At 44.0% G+C, this 21466-nt stretch overlaps 3 protein-coding genes across 3 annotated transcripts in view; 2 read left to right on the top strand and 1 right to left on the bottom strand.

Annotated features, from left to right (window-relative positions):
- The window catches only part of WDR48 (WD repeat domain 48), a 48310-nt gene extending 45098 nt beyond the window's left edge, over positions 1–3212 (top strand). The window contains exon 19 of the mRNA XM_054991523.1: positions 930–3212. Within this exon, the coding sequence (XP_054847498.1) occupies positions 930–1025 (96 nt within the window). The 3' untranslated portion in view covers positions 1026–3212. The remainder of the gene's footprint in view (positions 1–929) is intronic.
- Positions 3213–4158: 946 nt separating this feature from the next.
- Positions 4159–16953, bottom strand: GORASP1 (golgi reassembly stacking protein 1). The gene is made up of 9 exons (XM_054992163.1): positions 16813–16953; positions 14349–14429; positions 12499–12702; positions 11968–12054; positions 11234–11364; positions 8376–8520; positions 7458–7593; positions 6979–7131; positions 4159–6616 (listed from the first exon to the last, which is right to left on the bottom strand). The coding sequence occupies exons 1-9, from the start codon at positions 16873–16875 to the stop codon at positions 6369–6371; spliced, it is 1248 nt and encodes a 415-aa protein (XP_054848138.1). The 5' UTR covers positions 16876–16953; the 3' UTR covers positions 4159–6368.
- A 330-nt stretch (positions 16954–17283) lies between these two features.
- Positions 17284–21466, top strand: part of TTC21A (tetratricopeptide repeat domain 21A) — a 50134-nt gene continuing 45951 nt past the window's right edge. Inside the window, exons 1-3 of the mRNA XM_054990966.1 lie at positions 17284–17310; positions 19037–19166; positions 20069–20182. Of these exons, the coding sequence (XP_054846941.1) occupies positions 17284–17310; positions 19037–19166; positions 20069–20182 (271 nt within the window). The remainder of the gene's footprint in view (positions 17311–19036; positions 19167–20068; positions 20183–21466) is intronic.

The raw sequence follows: 21466 nt of genomic DNA on the forward strand, positions 1-21466 counted from the left end.
ACAGTTTAGCAGGTCTGGGGATCAGAATGCCGTTGGACATTCTGCAGGTCACAGAATATGGTCTAACTGCAGTCCCAGTCGTTTCTTCTTGATTCCTAAAAAACAACTTTCTAACATTCATGGTGAGGGAGGAAAAATCTTGCATTGCAGTGAGCAAGGCGGAACTTAGCTTGTTCTGTGAAAGAGTGGTGGTGGAAGAGGTAGAGTTGAGAATAAATGATTTACCTAGTGTCTTAGCTAAGGAACCAATAAATCTGCCAGGATGGTGTTCCTGAGTAATTGTGGCACTTTTGAATTTTCAAGCACAAACTGTGAAATACTTTTGGCTACAATCACTGGGGTTACAATCTGGAGGGCCAAAGGACACGTCTGTTGTCACCTGTAGGAAGGAAGACATGCTTTTAAAAGGGGAGCAAGTGGATGTTTTCTTGACTGAATTAGATTGTAGGAAGGGTACACACTAGTGATGGGCAGAAACTGAAATACGAACCAAAGTTCGTCATGAACCGGGCTGGTTTTTGGTTCGCGAACTGGCGCTTCATTGGAGCTCATTTCTGACGAACCACAATGAACCACTGTGATTTTTAGAGTGGTTTGTATGGTTTTTCGGTTTGTCAGTGCAGACAGCCTGGCGCTGATCAATCTGTTACCTAGGCTATAGGGGAGAATAGGCTTTCTGCAGACCTTCTCCAACCCTGGAAGTGACAAACCGATGAACCAAACGAACCAGTTTGCGAACCGGGCAAGTTCATGAAATGTGACAAACAGCAACGAACTGCCATTTTCCCAGTTCATGCCCGCCTCTAGTACAACAGGTCACCCTTGGGGTTGGAACCCGGTTTTAGACAGTGTGTGTTTATAGTGGAGAAGCTGCAACCTACCAGTGCAGTTCCTCCTGTGAAAAGCCCAATTTTAATTTTGTGCTGCAGGTTTTGGATCCAAACATGGACCTTCGAACCGTCAAACACTTCATATGGAAGAGCGGTGGAGACTTGACCCTCCACTACCGCCAGAAGTCAACGTGAAAGCCAAGCGATGGGCCCCAACTGGTTGTTAACCTACCTGACTTCCTCTTCTGGTTCCAGCTGTAGTGCTCTAGAAGCCCACTGAAACCCCTAACGTAGATCTGACACTTCTAATGCCTCGGTGCGGACGGAATCTACGTTGAAGTGACTAATAAATCTGTAATATAGACGAATCTCTATGACCTAAACTAAGTCTGTCCTTATCAAGGTTCAAGTGAGAGTGAAATGCGAAGCCCTTAAGTGGTTCATGTTATGAGGTGTACAGAGACCAGATGATCCAGTGCAGATGTTTGCTTCCATATTCTGTGGGGCTCTTGATTTCAGTTATTTCAAGGATCCTTCCCTTCGTTTGCTCAAGCTTAATATGAAAACACTTCCTTGGCCCTGCTGCTCATTTGTTCACATTGTAAACAACTGCATGTGCTGGACCTCATCTAGACATTCCATGTATACACTCCATCCTTTTCATCAAAGCAAATTTGGCCCTTTACTTACTAGAAAAATCTGTTGTACAGTTGAGCACAACAGCCTCTATTGTACAAGCTGAAGGTACTGATGCCCTTTAGACTTGTTGATACTGTGAGCTTGTAAGAAAAGCGTTTGGTATTTGAAGTTTTAAAACTTGTAGTTGGTGTGATCACAGGGTCAGTACAATGGTGCAGTGCATCATGATGGAATATTTCAACACCTTGAACTCGATTTTTAAAAAATAAATGTCGCTTTGGTACTGTCTGCTTTTTTTGTCCTTTGAAGTGACTTGCTAGTCACAATTCCAAGTAATTGTGCTCTACATTTCTGACAACTTGGCAAAATCTCCAGGAACTTTATGGAAAACACCATAGTCATGATAGCAAAAACAATTTGCAGTTTTTCCTACTGTGGTTTTTATATGCATTTTCGGGATTATTTTTGTTGTAAGCTGTATACAGTTTAGTTTTTTCTTTTCCACTGTTTCTAAAACATCTTACAGCTTTTTTTTAAAATATATACTTATCATAGAAAATTTGTTTGGAGGTAGGGAAGGGGAGTATTTCAATGTTTGGGCTAGAAACTGTAAATTGCAATTGGAAAAAGGTTTGATGGGAACACACGTTAATATCCTGATGACAAAATTCCATGGAACGGTCCTTATCAGAAACAGAAGCACAAGTGCCTTTCAGGGGCAATATAGAAAAGGTATCCCCCTCCCCATTAATATTGTTCCCTTCTTGTATAGTGACCGCTGAGATGTTACAGCCTCTAGTACATCTTAATTCCTGTAGTTATGCAGTGAGTTTACAGGACAACGAGGGCCCCGAGTCTGTTAGATCTGTAGAATGAGAGCTACTCCGGTTAGTTAGGCAGTCAAGCAGTAGGTTGGTGGAATTGTGTGGTTGTGTTCATGTACATTTGCTCTGGCCCACAAACCAGCAGTGCCAGAATGGGAGGTAGTCTAGAAATGAGAGCTGCTCTCAGCTGTGACAAAACAGACATCTCCAGAGGCCCTTCCCACCAGAAGACTGCAGCTGCCTTTTTATTTTTTGCTTTTCCCCTCAAAGACCCTTCCCTCTTTTGGGGGAAGAGTTTGTTCTCTCCATTCTGAGCAGTAGAAGGACCAAGTGAGCAAACTAAAACCCCTCCTGCCTTTGTTTGGCCTTGCACAGAGAGTAACCACATTACCTCCCCTGTTCATGTTTACTTGTGTTTTCAGAATACTGAGGCAGCTGCCATGCTGCACAGATACAGCGTGGATTTGCCCTACGTTGGCAACCATGTGCAAAGTGTGGTCATAAGAATGAAGCCAGTATACATCTTTTCCAACTTGTAAATCCTTTTTTGTGTGTACAAAAATCTAGTCTGCTGCACTTAGGTTATATCACACTTCAATGAAATGTGAATTCATTGGCTTAATTGGACTGTACGTTGTTTTCTTTTTATTAACGGAGGGGAGGGGGCGGTTTGTGCTTTGTTCTTATAGAGACCAGTTCTGGATTTCTTGCTGTCCTTACACATTCACTGAAAGTAGCTCTCCTGCTCTTCCTCCTGCCCCCCCCCCTTGGGTTTTAAAAATCAGCCAAGGTTCTAAACTTGTCTCTACACTCCCAATTATGTAATGTAGTTTCTGGAAAGATTGACAGAGGATCTGTAACGCCAAAAGGATGAATATGTATTTCACAGTTGTATAGAATAAACAAACTTTAGCTAACATTTCTTAATTATCTTCAGTCATTTTTATGGCTTGCATGTTACTTCACTAGCAAATGTATACTTTGACAGCATGCCCACAGCTGCTACAGTGATGTCTCTCAAACTGTTGAGTGGCACAAACAGTTTAGATGGCAGTAAATTTTTCCTAGACCCTTGCTGGCATTCCGAATTTGATCCTCATTGTGAAGCACTCCAGTCAACCCTAATGGGGGATATGGAAAGCTGAAAAAGGTATGAAATAGTGATTTCCTGCCATATAGCTTAATGTTGCCATCCTCAGATGCCTTTGCAACCACAGAAGGTTGACTATATTGTCTTGCCATGAACTCATTCAGATTATGCTATAAACCTGCAAGACGTAAAGCAGATTAAAAATAACTACTGGTAATACTGTCATAGAATACATGCTCATGTTAGTGCCGTGGTTGTATTGGAACCTAAGATGTGCCCTCCTGCATCAGATCAGTTGCCCTGAAAAACAAGACACGAGCATTGAGGATGATGAAGCCTTCCTCTGACGTTGCCTCCTAGTACTGGAGGTCAGAAGTTTATTACCTCTGGACATGACCTAAGCTAGGGCCATAACTATCACCAGCAGTTTACACAACTTAACTACCAGCATGAACTACTTTTGTCTGTCCTCAGTCTTCTCATCAACTTTACTAGATGCCACTGCGTTCTCTTCCAGGACAATTTTATATGTATTTGTAATAGCTTCCTAAATTAGTGTTCTCAAACTAGAGAAAGTTATACATATTTCTGTGCTGCTTACCAGTTTAATTCGAAGCTGTTGGCCTTTCATCAATAGGGTACTGTTTAATTTATATTAAAATAAATATTAAAATATATATTAAATATATACTTTATAGTTTTAATATATACATTGAATTATATTAACATTTATAAAATTTATATTCATATCTACGACCGCTTAATTTGTATTTTCATTTAAATAAATGGGGCAGTTCAACTAGGTATTTAGAGCTGCAACTAGACATGGGCACGAACAAAAAAAATTACCAAACCAGAGGATCGTGGTTCGGTGCAGACCACGATCCCAAATTCCTGAACAGCAACGAACATCTCCCATTCCCGAACCGAACCGTGGATTGTGGAGGCCACAGCAGAGGGGCGCCCAGCTGTTCCCAGCGAACCAGAGGAGATAGATCCCTATCCACCAAAGCCAAGCTCAATTGTACTGTCTCAGTCTCTCTCCCCAAAGGCTAGCAAGTGGCAAACAAGAGCTCTGTCCCACTCCGCTGCTAGCAGAAAGTGAAACCCAGCCTGGGAGACCATGGCTATTTATAAGCATGGGTCCCATTCAGCAACACAGGAGGTCTGTGTTTGGCCGTCAGAGCTGCCTATCAGGGTTTGCAGGGATGAGATTGGCGTGTCCATGGCTACAGAGTACCCCCTTCCCCCTCCCTCCCCTGGGTGTCTTCTCCCAACTTGTAACTGCTTTGCTGCTCTGTGGTTGGAAGGAAGCCCTGCTGATCAAGGACAGCTGGGCTTCCATTTGGGTTTCCAGGGCGACAGAAAGAGGGCAAACAGAGCTCAGGCATTCCCCTGGCTCCGTTGCCAGGGGAATAGATTGCTGGCGCCTGAGTGTCTGGATTCCCAAACCGAGCCCGAACGCCCCAATCCAGGCCTCTCCTGACCGCTGGGTCGTTGGCCGTGGACGATCACGATCCACCAGGGCACGATCGCCATTTTCGTGGGTTTTTGACGTTCGTAATGCGGATCATGCCCATCTCTAGCTGCAACCTTGAGCATATTATATACCAATATATATGTCAGCCCAATGGTATTGCCGCCAATAAGGAGTAGCTGTAAGGAAGTTTAACATACAGTTCAGGCTTCACTTATACAAATTTGTAATAAAAGGTGTTTGAAGAATGTGATTCCCATCAGACAGATGCTTGAGGGTATCTTAGCTTAAAAACATTCTATAAAAGCATAATTCTTTTAAAAGATTTATTTCCAGTGTTCCAAGAAAAGTACCAGAAGATCAAAAATAATTCATTAAAAATCCTTCCAAGAGATACCACTTGGAGCTTGCTAAAGTTGTTATCACAATCATTTCTGTTATTCATGCTGAAGCTGCATAGGGCTGGATTTGAAGGGCTAAAGCCCAAACGCAAATGGCTTCCCTTGCCTATTTGTTTGCAAAGTCTCACAGCTGAAGCCAACACCCATTTCATTTAAAAGAGAAGTTGAGATTAACTTCACAGTTCATGTGATCAATAGTACCAAACTTAAATATGTGTAGAGACCTAGGAGAACATTTCCCAAAATCGAATCCCAATTTTAAAAAGCCAGATACAGAATTCCAATTTACAGTATTTTTACCTCTGAACTGCTCTTCCAAGAAAGCTACAAAGAAAAAAAAATCATTTCCAGATGAACGGGAGAATAGCCATTGAAGTTTAAAAACCAGAATCCACCCGAGGGCCTGATCCAATCTACTTGAGCCATAGCACCTATTTTCTGCCTTTTCCATGTATACAAGCATAAACACAGTTAATGCCCCGGCCGCTGTGAATTGAAAAGATTTTTACAAGCCAGTTAGCCTCCTTTTGCTGAAATACAAGTTACTTGAATAACTTGTGCCAAGTGGACAGAGAGGGTCAGCTGTATCAGGTTACTGGGCCCTATACTAGTCACTCCAGATGCAGCAGACTGGATCTGAGCATTAGATGTCAATGTAATAAAAAATAGTATGTTTTAATGAGTCGTTTCTGCCTTCCCACAGAATGTGCTGGGACAACCATGGTGCTTCAAGAATTATTGCTTAAATTATTATATCTTTGAAATGCTTTTGATGTTTTAGGCATCAGAAATGCCTTTTACAAAGGAAACAAGCAATTAAGCTGGCAGCTCACTGATGGCTAGCAAGTTCTGCCCTCTGAAGTCAGCTTTCTAAGCTTGTTTGCTCCATATACTTCAAATAGTGGACTTTTAGGGACGCTCACAAGTCAAATTCTATTACCACAGAGCAGCAGCTGCAGAGATGTTCAAACGTTGTAGCCGACAACTGACAGACCAATGGGTGTGGAGGAAGGAGCCTGAATTCCTGTGACGCAGCAATTGTCTCCAAGCATCAAAGCACAGGGCAAGCTGCAAAGTAGTGGGAAGGAGGGCTCGCTCTGGAGAGTTTCAGAGTTCCTGTGCCTCTTCGTCACTTGCATTTTCATGCGTGGGCAATACGAGGCTCTCCGTTGCATCTGAATGCAGAACAGGTTCTTGAGCGTCGGAATCTGGTTTGGATGTTGCATTTTCAGAAATATCCATGGGAAGAGGTGGCAAGGGAGAAAGTGAAGGCATCTGTTTATCCAGCATTGGCTGAGGGCACAAACTGTCCGGAGAAGGTTTCGCATTTTCTGGGACTGGAATAGTAGCTTGGTCTGAAACAAAAAAAGAGAGATCTATTTAGTGTAAAGGGCAATGCCTGCTTAAAATTTCAACTTCAGGATAATTTAAGGAGGACTTTGAGGGAAGTAACACGTAAGCAGAAACTAGCAGCCCTGATTAATCCCTGAAGTGGTTGAATGAGATTAAAGGTAAAGGTAGTTGCAGAGGGAGATACCACACCAGTCAATCTGTGTATAGAAAAAGTTAAAATATCCCTAAAAGCTGAGATCTTGGACCTGGGCCTTGCTGCATATGCGAACCTCACTCTGTAAGCAACACATTCTAACAGCTGCCCAGTGTTGTACAGCTAGCTGGGTGTACTCAAAACCACACAAATGGTTTTAAATTTTCTTACTGAACGATGAATCAGCTGCGCTGTTTGTTAGCAAGTCCTCTGTTGCTGCCACAGAGTCAGTCGACACGTTGAGAGAAGCAGAGGAAGGCACGTTGACTGCTTTCGCCAAGTCAATTAATTCAGGAAAGGAGGCATCAGACATATCTATAAAGCCTGAAAGGACAGGCGGGAGAAAGAGATGGCCAAAAACACACATGAGAAGTCCACATTGGTTTAAGAACAATGGAACTTCTTCTTTGTCCCCAAATCTTTCTAAAATAATTTGTAACTTAAGAGCTCCATCAAAAGTGTGACCATCTCGCCGTCAAGTGTTAGTGGCACAAGAGACTCCCAGTGAATGAAGAGTGTTGATGCCAGCTGACATTATTGCAGAGCAGGATTATCAAGCGCTATGGCAATTGCTTAACTTGCAAAACACCCACAGCCTGCCTATAAAAAGCCAATTTGATGTCCTACAGGATAACTGGTGAACACATTACCTGGATCCATGACTCTTTGGACAGGAGGAGGAGGGTGAAGAGAATTTTCTGCTGAATACATGGGCCCGCTTTGATCTGTGCTGTAAGACAGACTTGCAGGGTCTTCACTTTGGGAGTCAGGTGCTAGGAGTGGTGTCTGGAAATAAACATGATCAGTTTAGGAAGTTAACATGCTACATAGGAAGGAATGTGTTTCCTAGAAATTATGCAATGCCATGCTACTACAGGGTGGGCAGGCATTCCCCCACCGTGCCAATCGTCAGATTCTTCCTGTGAAGATGGTCAGAGGACCAGAGTCGTTAAAGGACTACATACTCCCTTAGGAATGTGCCCCACTTTAGGTATCTCCTATTGTCAGATGGGGGCACCCCAAGTGTAGGTCACTCTCCTCACAGATGCTCACCTGGTCTCTAGTCTTCCACACCAGGTAAGATTCAGTTCATTCAAGCTTTTGGCTAATTTTGTACGGCCGTTCCCTTCATTCCTTGCTCCCATGTTGTGTGCAGGTTTTACTGCACACTGCTGGATAATGTTCATTTTTTTTTACTCTTAGTTGAACTATTTGAAGCAGAGCAGCAAAATCACTGCTGTCCATCCACAGATGCTCAAGGAATGCTGCTGCTATCCAGAAGACTCTAATACTCTTTTGGGACAAGGGAATACAGACAAAAAAAAAGGCTTCTATTCTGCCAGTTTACTCTGTGAAGTCTGAAGCCTTTCCCCACCATGAGGAGCCTTCCTCTGACTCCTGGGGCTGGAGAAAGACATCTACGTTTGCTGAGAGCAGAGTGGCAGGATACAAGCCACTGACTTGTCTGTAGTAACTCAGGATGTGATAAGACAGCTTGGCCACTTACTGGTGTGGACTAATCTTAGTCTTTCAAACTCAGACAGCATCTTTGGCTCTGAAATGCCTACCTCCGTATAGCCATTAGTAGGGGGCTCAAGAGGCACATCTCCCGACGGCAAAGGAGAAGGGGGCCCGGCGTCGGATTTTTTCTTTGGTACAGCAGGCTGCATTGGAATCCTGTGCAAATAGCCATATCCGATGCCACACCCTAAACTGCGCAAGGAGGAGGCAGATTTTAAAACACCTTCAACAACAACAAAGGTTTTCCATTATCCTTGCACAAAAAAAAAAAAAATCCACACAAGACAGAATTGCTAAACTGAGGCCCACTATCACTCAAAGGAAGATATTTACCACTAGAGTTGTGATTGAATACTGCCAATCACAATAGATGATTGAATAGTAAGTCAATCACCTATAAACCAAGTCTCTAAGAGTATCTATTTCTATGTTAATATATGAAGTGCCTCACATGCTGAAGCCAAAACCAGAGAGGGATGGCCAGGGAGGGTCTCCACCATCAGTGCTAAAACATACAGAGGACATTAAAACCACCAGCAGCCTCACTTTGGCCCCTAATATCCAGCTCTGGCTGACACATCTGCACTTATCCTCTATTCCTAGCTCCGTGCTGTGACGGGGATTATTTTGGAGAAGAAGATGTCCATTTACTGCTAAAGTGACTGCTGTGGGAAAGGTTTTCCTCCGTAACGCGCTCCCACAGTTATTCAGTATTTTCTTTATGAGAAATGAGATTTTTGAACACAGACACTGTAAAAACTTGTAGTATTGTTCTTTGCCTTATCATTCCCGGGTGGTTTTCCACTTTTGTTCGATTGTAAGCTCTCAGGGACGGCTGGAGTGACCAGCTACACAGGTTATCCTTGTCCCAGGAGTTGAATATCATGACTCAAAGACACTTTTATGAGCCCTTAGAACATACTCCCCTGAAACACTCCTGACTTTTAGGTAACGGCTTTCCTTTCTACTGAATTTTAAATCCTGCCTTGTTCTCCGTCACTCATGCAGCTGGCTTTCATGCTGCCATTTAAAAACTGATAGGATTTATTGCTGATGTTTTAGTTTACTGACGTTTTAGTCATCTTTTTCAATTTCAAATTGTATTATTTTATGTTGTTGAGTGTCTCAAGCAAATTACGGGGCGTGCAGGGCATACGTTTTTAAAATAAGGATTCAAAGGCGGTAAAAGGACAACACACCTTGTCAAGCTTCCCTGTAGAAAGAAGTCCCAGAGCATGCCTCTGCTAAACCCAGTGTGGTGGTCACAGCATCAGACCTTGCCTGGGGAGACTTGGGTTCAAATCCCCACTCACCCTGAAATTCACTAGGCGCCCTTAGACTACTTGTTCTTTCTACCTAACCTACCTCACAGGGTTGTTAAGATCAGGGCTTTTTTTTAGCTGGAACGCAGTGGAATGGAGTTCTGGAACCTCTTGAAAATGGTCACATGGCTGGTAGCCCCACCCCCTGATCTCCAGACAGAGGGGAGTTTCGATTGCCCTCCGCACTGCTCCAGCGGCGCAGAAGGCAATCTAAACTCCCCTCTTGTCTGGAGATCAGGGGGCGGGGCCACCAGCCATGTGATCATTTTCACCGAGGGCGATTTAAACTTTTAAAAACTCCCCCCTTGTTCCAGCTGATCCAATGTGAGGCCATTGGCTCTGGGAGCACACGTGCCCTTTGCGTGCATACATGTAGTACCAGGGGCACCACCTCCCGCCAAGAGTTGTCCCCTGTGCCGGCAACCCGCTGAGTTCCACCATCTCTTTTCCCAGAAAAAAAGCCCTGGTTAAGATGAACTGCATTTGCTGCCTTGAGCCCTTGGAGGAAGTACAGTATAAGAATGTTCTTAACTAGGGTGTAACCCATCCATTAAAATTAGCCCATTAATGACATCTGTGGGCTTGCCACACTCCACTGGAGGAGAAGAGTACCCTGTAGAGGGTTGCTCCCACCACCCACAGCAGTTAAGGGCTAATATTGCCTACTTTCACCTCCATCCTTCTCATCTAATTTATACTGTAAAGAACGCAAGCCCTTTGGATAAGAATTGGGCAATCTCTGTGGTTATGCTGGGAGTCGTGTGGCCGGCATGGCCAAAACCCACATGGGACAGGAACTGTAATAAAAAGTGGAATGGGGCAAGACTGAGCGAAAAAGTTAGCTGGATTCAGTGCAGTATTGGCATTAATGAAATATAACACAGCATTGATGCAATGTTCAGAAACTGGAATGGTTTCAAGATGGCGTCTCAGTGCATTTCATGCTTGGCATCTAAGCTGTGAAGCACAGAGGGCTAAAATTCTGTCACAAGAATTTCACCAGAAAGTAAGGTTTGGTTTGAATTAAACCCACCCCCATCACCTTAATCTCTTCCCAAACTTAATAATGGGTCATAATTGTACATAGTCTTATGCTCAAGGTAAGACAAGGCAAAAGGACAGGGGGAACGGTCCCAAACTCCAAGGCAAAGGCACACTAAGGACATGCCAAAAGACCGCTGCTAAGAGAGGAAATTCTGTTTAACTAAAACTAAGAAGAAACTTGATTCTTGTCCAGCAGGTTATTTTTCAGTAAAAGAAATACGCTTTACACTAAGAATCCATTTGTAGCTTTTGATGAAGCTGTGAGCCTTGCGAAATGGGACAATTTAGCCTGGCAGACCCGTTGCCAATCTCCCGCCAGGAGCAGCTGGAGAGTGTGGGTGCTCCCCTGTCTTCTTGATTTGATCCTCGGCATTTGTGAATAAAGCTTTGGATTGCAGCAGCGGTCTTTTGGCGTGTCCTTAGTGTGCCTTTGCCATAGTCTTATGCTCACCAAATAAGAATAATACCCCAAACTTGGCAAGCTAGGAATAAGCCTGACTGTATCCACAGACTGCATTCTATTACTCACAGATCCCTACCTTCCTTCTCCACCCCAGGCTCCGTTGGGGGTCACAAAAACCTCTCGACAGCAATCTGTTTCCATATTATAAACCATCAGCTTCAAAGGCTTCCCCTCGTGGGATTCAATCAGTGAGAAGAAATCCTCTGACTAAGAGAGATATTTGTGTAAGTGACAAAATAGCTGAATATCTTCCCCTGTTATACCATGGCTTCTGGCCAGTAAGAGAATTCTTGCCCTCCCAAGTAAGGGACCCAACATTATCACAGCATGTTAGTCATTTAGGGGCTGTTGCTTTGAGTTGCCATTTCTTGCAGTGCTGTTAGTGGGGCAGTAAAGAGGACGATTTGACCTTTCAGTTGAAGGCAACAAGTAACAGAAATAAAGAACTCTCTAGTGACAGGAAGAAACAGGAACTGATAGGGCACGGTAGAAGAGACAGTTGGTATGCAGAAAGCGTTCAGGTAAAACCCTGAGGAAGATGGAGCTCTCTTTTCCCTCAATATGCAAAACTGGAAATGTTCATAAGACATTCCGAAGAGGATAACAGATTCTTAAAACAGAGCAATAATTTTGGTACAGAAATTTTTAATCCTTATCAGGGTAAGGATATTCAGCAGAAGAAAGGAAAGAGAAAGAGAGCAAGTCAGACTAAACCTGCAGAAAATCTGCCATGTCGTTCAATCACTGAAAGGAGCCTGGTTTCCCCGCTCCCTGTCCGTGCCGCTGCTGACCCCCAGAGTCCATTCTTACCTCCTGGAGTATCTGGTCTGATCCCACAATGTAGTCTGTGTGTGGCTGCAGGCCAGCTAGTGCTGCCGGGGAAGCTGGTTCCACATCCTAGAGACATTAGTCATGTTACCTATAGCCATACAACAAATCAAGCAGCAAAAATCTTGGGCTTCCTTAGAAACTTATCAGAGATTCTTCAATACAATTATTAGGGGCAGACGAACCTCCCCGAGAGAGACAGCTTGCCTGTTGAAATAGCTGGACAGAAGCTTGGGCACGTGCTCTGTTTGTATGGGGACACTAGCGTGGCCCAATCAGTGCTGTGTATGAACCAAGTTCATGCTAATGGCTAGCAGTGCTGAGGTTCCATGGAGGATAAGGCAATGTGAAACATGTCTGGAGACTGCTGCTTTGATGAAAGAAGTACAGCAAAAGGAAAAAAAACCCAAAGATCACTGTCTCACAGAGCCCGTACGCAAGCTGACAGCTAGTCAAATCTAAAACCAAGGCAAAGTGACTGAGCCACAGAGCACGACAGTTTCCCTTGCTCACCAGCACATGCCACACATGTTCATTGGCTCCTTGGAAACTGCAGAACCTCACGCTGGCTCCCAGGAGGCCCTGCCCGCCCCACATATTGCTGGGGATCACCTCCACCTCGCGCACTTTCATCGTCTTGATGTTGTAGACCTCCAGTTTCACAGGCTTCTCCACATTGGCTTTTAGGAGATCTTTTAAAGTGTCGCCTTCTTTATTCTAAACACAAGAAGAGGAAACAGTTGCTCTGATAGAGCTGCAGTGCGAAAGTCATTGGATAAAGCCGCTAGCCACAGACTTTGTGAAAATGCTAACGATCGACTGAAGTCGCTACATTTGCCTTAAGAGACCTCTTCCAATTCTACCCCTTTCCATGAACTTGTGAAATTCACTGCCTCAAGAGGTGGATGCAGCCAACAGCTTAGTTTGTTTCTTTAAAGAAATACACACACTTGTAAAGGATAGATCTGTCAACGGTAATTAGCTACAGACAGAGCTTCCACATACAGAGTGAGCATACCTTTGAATACTTGATGTTCAGTGCAAGCAACAGGGGGTTGTTGCCTTCATGCCCTACTTCATGTCCTTGGAAGCACCTGATTAGCAAACAGGACACTGAACTAAAGAAACCTTTGGCCTGATCCCAAAGGGCTCTTAGGTTCTTGAGTCCATAAACCATTCACAATTGTTTAGACACTGAAGCTACGTCACTAACTCTGTCAGTGCTATTCCGCCCATCCTCTCCCTTTGGCTGGAATGTTGTCCTGACTTCTACTGGCCCCCTTTGCTTGTCAGAGGCATTGTTATACAAATAACCACATATCAATACTCTAGGATCTGCAAGCTGGAAGGCTTCTAATTTAACAACTGGTAGTAAACAGAATGACATGCCTCTCCTTGTTTCAGGATTCTAGGTCTTTAATTTCAATGTATCAAGGAAGCGGGGAGAGGGAAATGCTGTTTGCCAGGACGTGCCTGGCATCTCCAAAATCCCCAGGATTTGTTAGCAGCAGATACACAATCAACAACATGACTAAAATGCATCTGCAATTTGTGATGGCTGGTTCATGCATCCAGAGCACCAAGCTGGTTTTCACAACTGATTTCCCATTATTTCAATACAGTCAGATGAGAAAAAGAGTGGCGTCTTTCAGATCTGCAATTTCCATAAGAAATGAGAACTGCTAGCCCTAATGCACATGAGCTGATCTTCATTGCCACTGGCAAAATGTTAATTATTGACAGGGTCATATTTGAACTAGTCTGTTGGAAAGGGTGTCATGGGAAACGCCCTGCCTACACGGTCCCTCCAGAATGCACCACAAGCTCCTGCTCTGATGAATCTGAGGTGTTTGGAGCACAGCCAGTCCTTCCAGTAAGCAAGACCTTCCGTGTCTGCCCAACAGAAGGAATACTCTCCATGTAACTACTAATCTTATGGCAGGGCTACGTCCACTACCAAAAATGGAAGGACAAACTGGCATGACTGCAAGATGCAATTTGGCTCTCCTTGTTATAAGTCTGAAGTATTAACAGGGTTTACTAAAATCCCTTATAGGCACTGAGGGACAAAGCAAGCAATGATTACAAATCAGAAATCTCCACATGCACGGGGCTCTCACAGCCAGCCATGACAGACTGAGTCCACAGTATCCTTTCAGGGCCAAAGCCATCAATAGAAAAGACATTCGTGTGAGTACAGGCCCCCCAAGTCAGTACCAAGTATTCCTGAAAGACTACTTTGCACAGAGACCAGATTTGGCCAAGGGAGTCCTGTTTGCTGATCCCGCCACTGCCCAGTTTGTAGCAGAGAGGCCAGCAACACCACAGCGTTAAAAAACAGAGCTCCGTCTCTTGTGACTTACCAATCTAGTGTGTCCTATTGTGAGGATGAAATCGAAGAATGGATCCAATCCAGCCTGCTGAGCAGGAGAGTTTTCCTGAACCTGCAAAATGTCAGCATTTACACATATATGAATTGACTGAAAAGAGCATTGGGGTGTGTTCTAAAGTAAAGTGAAAAAGGATCCCTGCTATGCATGCATATGAACCAACACCCAAAGCAGCTGCTGGAAGAGGCTATTCTGGCCTAGGGCAAAAATACCACAACCGCCCATCCTGACAAACAAAAGAGATACATTCCTCAGAATCCCTCTCCTACCCATTCAGGTTTAATCCCTGGCTTCCTCAGTTAAAAAGAGCAGGTAGCAGGTGATATGAAAGACCCCAGACCCCAGAGAATCACTGCAGGTCAGAAAGACTACACAGAGCTAGATAAGCCAGTGGTTTAATTTGGTATAAAGCCTGTAGAAAACAATATAACAACATTTGATTTATATACCACCCTTCAGGACAACTTAACACCCACGCAGAGCGGTTTACAAAGTATGTTATTATTATCCCCACAACAATCGCCCTGTGAGGTAGGTGGGGCTGAGAGAGCTCCTAGAAGCTGTGACTGACCCAAGGTCACCCAGCTGGCTTCAAGCGGAGGAGTGGGGAATCAAACCCAGTTCTCCAGAGGCTTGGGAGGGAAATCATGTTTCATTCCATGACTAGTCCTCAACAAATATTTGAGTTAACGTCAGTCCTTTATTTTCAAGGTTTTTTCTATAACCACAAGAGACAGGAATTTAGTTCTTAAATGCTTATATTGTAAGGATGCTAGATTCTACACCACTATCAAATTCCAAACCAACAGCATCCAGACAGTCTCAGGAAGGCAAGTTAACCCTCATTATAAAAGCAGGCACTTAACACAAAATTATTTCTGCAATTCTGGCTCATAACTTCTGCACAACAGAAGAATTCAGGATAAAAATACAGAAAAGCTGCAAGAGCAGAAAAAAAGAATTAAACCTTACTCAAGGGGGAGAAAAAATATGAAGAAAAAAAATCACATGACAGGGCAAATAAGAACAACTTGACCTCATGTCTGAAACTAAGAAGATCACGTTCCAAGACTTAGCTATTCTCAGCCACAGGTACACACTGAGCAACCAATATAGAGGAGGAAAGTGAGAAGCGTAGTGTAGTAAGGGTAGAACAGAAATTAACATTAAAACAGCAGAGACAGTTTGTATGCAAGAGATGATAAGTGATAAGTTTTATGATGAAATGGTTTCTCCAAACACCCTCATGACAGAATGAGTCTAGAATTTAAGCAGCATAAAAATCTTGTCTTCCAGTTATTCTAAATGAGATAAACTGCAATCTCACAGAAAAGACCAGAAACACACCGAACACCCCCCTATTCTATTTAATACCTGCAAGAGGATTCCAACTCTCCCCCCCCCCACACACACACACAATCACATTTCAGAGGCTCAGTATCATTTTGGGATAGTAAAATATCAAGGATGGAACTGAGTAGCACGTTTGCATGTCCCAATATTTATAGCAGCTTCAGATTTTTCTTCAGAACACATCTGGTTCAGAGCCAAATCCCGTCTGGTTTCTTTGTATATTTATGCCACGTTTCTTCCTTCTTGAACTCAAAGTGGTTTACATGGAATTCCCCTGAAGGTCTCCAACTCTGGCACAGCAAACCCCCCAGACATGCTTAATTTCCATGAGGTTATTTTCTAAAGTGCTTTTCAACCACATCCTTTGGGGGCCAAAAGGGATCAACCCGGTGCCTCTGGGAAGATTCACTTTCTGGTCAACAAACAAGGACCACCATCCATCCTTAGCAACTGGTAATCAAAGATATCAATCATCTTCTTCCTCTCCTTCCTCCTTTCCCCCCAAATATCAACCCCCCCCCCCCGCTTCTCTAAGATGCAACCTTATTTGTAGGCTCAGAAAGAGAGCTGCTAGGCAGTGCAGACTTTTGCTTCCCAGGAACCAGGAGCTCAGCGCAGAAGGGGTGTCATTTGCTGCTGTGCCTGAGATGTTACTCCATTCATTGTTTGATTCGGGCAGACTGCTCCTGACCATGCAGGCTCCACTTTGACAACCAACGACACCCCCTTAGCCTTCCATGAAAATGCCAGGTTCTTATATATATCGAGCCTGGTTGTCCTTGCCAAAGGAGCTGCCCCCAAATACTACAGGTTAGGAAATTCCTGGAGATGTGGGGGGTGCAGACTGGAGAGGATGGGTTTGCGGAGGGGGATCGCAGTGGGTGAAATGCCACTGAGCCCACCCTCCAAAGTAGTCATTTTCGCCAGAGGAACTGATACCTGCGGCCTGGAGATCAGTTATAATTCCGGGAGATCTCCAGGTCCCACCTGGAGGTTGGCAACCTCGAGCGATGCTGAGGCGCTGCCTCATCTCTCCCCTCAAGACCGCCGCTTGGACAGAATTATTTTTTTTCCCCGGCCTTACCCCGTGCACATGATAACCCTCGGAGCCCCCGTCGGGCACCTCGGAGCTGGAGCCCAGCCCCATGGCCACAGGCCGCCTCAGGACCCCCGAAGCGCCGCCGCTGTCATCCCCTCAGCCGACGCCGCCTTCCTCCTGCCAAGCGCCGACGTTGCAGCGCCCACTGAACATGCGCACGCGGCGAGGCTCCATTGGCGGGAGAAGCCGAGGGCGGTACGCGAGTGACGCCCCAGACGGGCAGTTGCCAGGCAACGGGAAGGAAAACCGGCAAAGCCTCGGAGGCGGGGTCGAGTTGGCCGAGAGCTGCCCACGCGCGAGGCGCTTAGCCAAAGGGAAACGTGGAGGGGCGTGGCCTTGGGAGACGTCGGTCGCTGATTGGTTCTCGGAGCGAGGCGGCGCGTGCTTTGGCGGTTTAGGCGGTTAGCCGTTTGAACGCCTCCGTCCCCCTTTTCTTGGGGTAGATTTGAGGGCGCCATGGCAGCGGACTACCCTCAGGCCGTGGTACTTGCTGTGTTTTTGTTCTCTGACAGAAATTACAGGCCGCCGTGTCGTTTCAAAACCAGCTCCCACAGCAGGAGCCGCAGAAAGTTCTTTTGAGAAGGCTAACCCATCTGCGCTAGCCCTTCAGAACTCTTAATTAATGAACGAATTAATTCTACTGGGTAGTTTCACGTTGTTGAAGATGTCGTGTTAATTATTTGCACTGTAATACAGAGGGGTTTCATCTATGTGTTAGGCTTTCTGTTAATTTTCAACTTCAAACGAGTCAGTTTGGTGTAGGGGTTAAGAGCGGCGGGTCTCTAATCTGGAGAACTGGTTTTGATTCCCCACTCCTCCACTGGAAGCCAGCAGGTTGACCTTGGGTCAGTCACAGCTCTCTCAGAGTCCTCTCAGCCTCGCCCACCTCACAGGGTGATTGTTCTGAGCATAAGTTGTCCTGAAGAGCAGTATAAAAATTGAATGTTGTTGTTATTATAACACACTTTGTAAACTGCTCTGAGTGGGCATTAAGTTGACCTGAAGGCTGGGATATAAATTGAATGTTGTTGTTATTGGTTGGGAAATTCCTGGAGTTTTTTTGGGGGGGGGGCAAGGCTTGGAGAGAGCAGGGTTGGGGGAGGGGAGGGGCATCAGCTGGCTATAATGTGATAAGAGCGCACCTTCCAAGACAGCTGTTTTCTCCAGAACTGATTTCTGTCATCTGGAGATCAGTTGTAATTCTAGATGTCCAGCCACCACCTGGAGGCTGGCAACCATTAATCCTCAACCCTCCAAGATGAAGGGAGATAGGGATGCAGTCTCTCTAGAGATCTCATGTTGAATAGCATGCCTGTTTGCCTCCACATGTTTGTAAATCATGCAAATGCTGCAAAAACATCTAAAACCAAACTAATAATAATAACATTAGATTTATATACTGACTTTAAGGACAAATTAACGCCCACTAAGAGCAGTTTTCCAGATTAGAATCCTTAACCGCTACACCAAACTGGCTCTCATGTTATTGAGACAGCAAGCTGTAAAAAAATGAGTACAAACTCTTTGGTAAACTTGAGATCAAAGGAAACACATTTGTGTGTGTGTATAGGTAGACATTTTTTTCAGTTACAGTGGTGTAGTGGTTAAGAGCGGCAGGACTCTCATCTGGAGAACTGGGTTTGATTCCCCACTCCCCCGCTTGAAGCCAGCTGGGCCAGTCACAGCTCTCTCAGAGCGCTCTCATCCCTACCTCACAGGATGGCTAAAATTCTTGAGTAGCTCAGCTCTCTCAGCTGTCATGGATCAGAGTACAGATTCTTCTTGATGAGCTGAAGTGGCCAAAGACTTAACGAAGGAGTTAGCTGGGCCCCTAAGATGGCTGCAGAAGGATAAATGTATAACCAGATGAAGAAAAGAATCCTGATATGAGGTTAAGTGAAGTTTGGATTCACAACTGGCCTCTTTACTTCCTTATTTACAGAGTGGTTGAAATACCAGACCCAATATAAAAGCCTGGCCTGCTCAGGTACCATTTACAAAATCTTAATTTGTGGAAACGAGTAGGTAAAGCTTTTAATGCCAGAGGACAGATAAACATTCGCCAGTGGCTGCAGATTAAGCTGCTATGGGGGCTGCTTTTTGAAAAGTGGGCAATTTTTCTCTTTACTGTTTTCCTAGTCACAGTAAACTAGATGTCAGTTGAACTGAATAATGATGAGCATTTTTCTTTGTGTCTTACCCTTCCCAGACAAAAATTATCTACTATGCTCGAGAAAAATACTTCAACCACATCATTCACCTGGCAAACATAGAACTATCAAGGTGTGCTAATGATCCATTGATGCTGTTCTTCAAGGCGTTTGGGACCTTATTTATTGGTAAACAGTGGAAAGAAACAGCCTCTTATAATACATGTTTTGGGCATGAAATGAAAGTCTCTGCTGCTTGCTAGTGGATGGCTTTGTTCAATTTCTTTAAAATGGGTAACTGACATATCATTATACTGTTTTAATGTTATAACAAGTTATCAAGTTCTCTGAATTTGCAGCCTTTGTTTTCATAAAAGTAAGTCTGTGGCCCTTTCATTGAAGAAATATGCTTTTACCTTCATGTCATTGCAACGAAACAGGCTAGAGACTTCCTTTTAAAAAATGAAAGCTGGGAATTCAGAGAACTGGCCAGATTGTTACAATGTCAGCAGCTGTTTTTTAAAAATAAGCAATGTCCTCCAATGGTGGACAGTGACATGGCCCCTATGGATGACTGGGCCAAGCAAATACAGGGAAACCTGCTATAAAGCCAATTTGGGCAGCACCAAGAGTGGCCATTTCCACACTGGTTATTTGCTCCAGGTTTTACGCTGGTGGGAAGTGGGATTTTTTTCATGCTTCCTACAGCAACATGGTGTGTTCATGCACCTCCCAGCTTTTCTCCCAGCTTTCTGAAACCTGTTTGCTGCAGAGTTTTGGGAAAGATCACAGTAAAATATAGACAGCTGCCATGTGGGAGGAAAAGTTTTGATTTCCCACCCACTAGTAGCCTTTCCCCCTGCCTTTGCAACTGCCATTTATTTTCCCTTCCATTGGGCTTTTTTATATTTAGATGTACAATTGAATATTGTCATATTGACATACTGTGGAGGCATAGAGATCAGATTTCATAACTGGCTAGTAGAAAACGATGCCTGGCTACCAAGCTAGCCATTAACCGGTGTTGACCACTGCTTATTGGTGGCTACAAAAAGCTAATGAATGAACTGTGTGATGTTACATCATTATAGGCCAAATCCAAGAAAGCATCTCTCTGCTGGAAAGTGCCCAGAAACGCCATGTAGATGTCTCATTATGCTGCATCCAGGCTCTTCTTCATGCACACAGAAGTCTTCAAAATGCTGGTGAGTTATTTACAGTTATTAGTAGAGAAGTAAAATCTTCAGAAATTTTGAAGCTATGGAGAAAAAACTTCCAATTTTTTTTCCCCAGGAAGAAATGGACATTTGGGGAAAACTGAAATATAAGCAGTACTGACTTTCCTATCAGAACTAAATCTATTTTACAGCTTAATCTATTTAACAACAAAATGCATCATTTATAATTTAGGTAGCATATAAAATTGTATTGATTAGCATATTTATGGAATTTAACAATATAGATATCTTAATTTTCAACAAGTAAAATTGCAAATACACCTAGTGCTAACCCAAGGCAACATCAGACTATTGCATCCTATGCTATCTTAGCATATCTCAGTCATTTTACATTTACCAATTTTTCTGAAGTAAAAATTGGGAAAAGGTCCTCAGACCTTGGCCATTTCCAGACTGCTTACCTGCCTCCGGAACGTCGCGCCATGTTGCAGGGAAAACGCAAAATATTGCGTTTTCTTGCGCGAGTTTTGCGCGATGTCGTGCAACACTCGCGTGAGAAAACGCGAATTTTCGCATTTTCCCCGCAACATGGCGCGACGTTCTGGAGGCAGGTAAGCTGTCTGGAAACGGCCCTTTTTATGCTATACACTGATTGAAGAGTTTTATTCTGTTCTTTTCCAAATTGGTAAAACTGTACATTTTGAGAGAGTAAAACTTTGTCTTAAAAAGCATCTCACTTTGACCCAGATGACCCAAGTGAGCCTGATCTTGTCAGATCTCAAAAACTAAGCAGAGTCGGCCTTAGTTAGTAATTGGATAGGAGACCTCCAACGAAGACTACGGTCGCAGAGGCAGGCAATGGCAAACCACCTCTGTTAGTGTCTTGCCATGAAAACCCCAGCTGGGGTCACCATAAGTCAGCTATGACTTGAAGACACTCACCACAGCCACCATTTCAAATACAAGGATTTCATATGACGTTTTCTCAGATAATACATACAGCGAACATATAATATGTGATACATGCCACAGTATGGTACACAGTCTCGTTCCCTTTATGAAAGTGCCTTCCTGAATCGTTTTGTTATAATACAGCCTTGCTATATAAAAATGCCTTCGTATACAACTGTTTTACATAGTTTGTGGAATGACAGAAGTGTGGAAGTATTCTTATTTTCTTCTATCCTTTTAGTTTATTTCTAAAACAGTTATATCAGAGTCTAGCTCAACTGGCTAAATAAAACTACAAAATGTAGAAACCTTTAAAGGAAACACTGAAATGCAAAAGCGGTTTAAAAGCAACATTAAGTG

This window comes from Eublepharis macularius, chromosome 11 (genome assembly GCF_028583425.1).
Source record: "Eublepharis macularius isolate TG4126 chromosome 11, MPM_Emac_v1.0, whole genome shotgun sequence".
Lineage (NCBI taxonomy): Eukaryota > Metazoa > Chordata > Lepidosauria > Squamata > Eublepharidae > Eublepharis > Eublepharis macularius.

Excerpts from the sequence above, each read along its gene's own strand:
- GORASP1 (XM_054992163.1), bottom strand. The coding sequence starts at position 16,875 with ATGGGGCTGGGCTCCAGCTCCGAGGTGCCCGACGGGGGCTCCGAGGGT. Across the intron at positions 11,365-11,967 it reads CAGACCAGATACTCCAGGAG|TCAGAGGATTTCTTCTCACT; the intron begins GTAAGAATGGAC and ends TATCTCTCTTAG. Across the intron at positions 6,617-6,978 it reads CGCAGCTGATTCATCGTTCA|ACCAAGCTACTATTCCAGTC; the intron begins GTAAGAAAATTT and ends TTTTTGTTTCAG.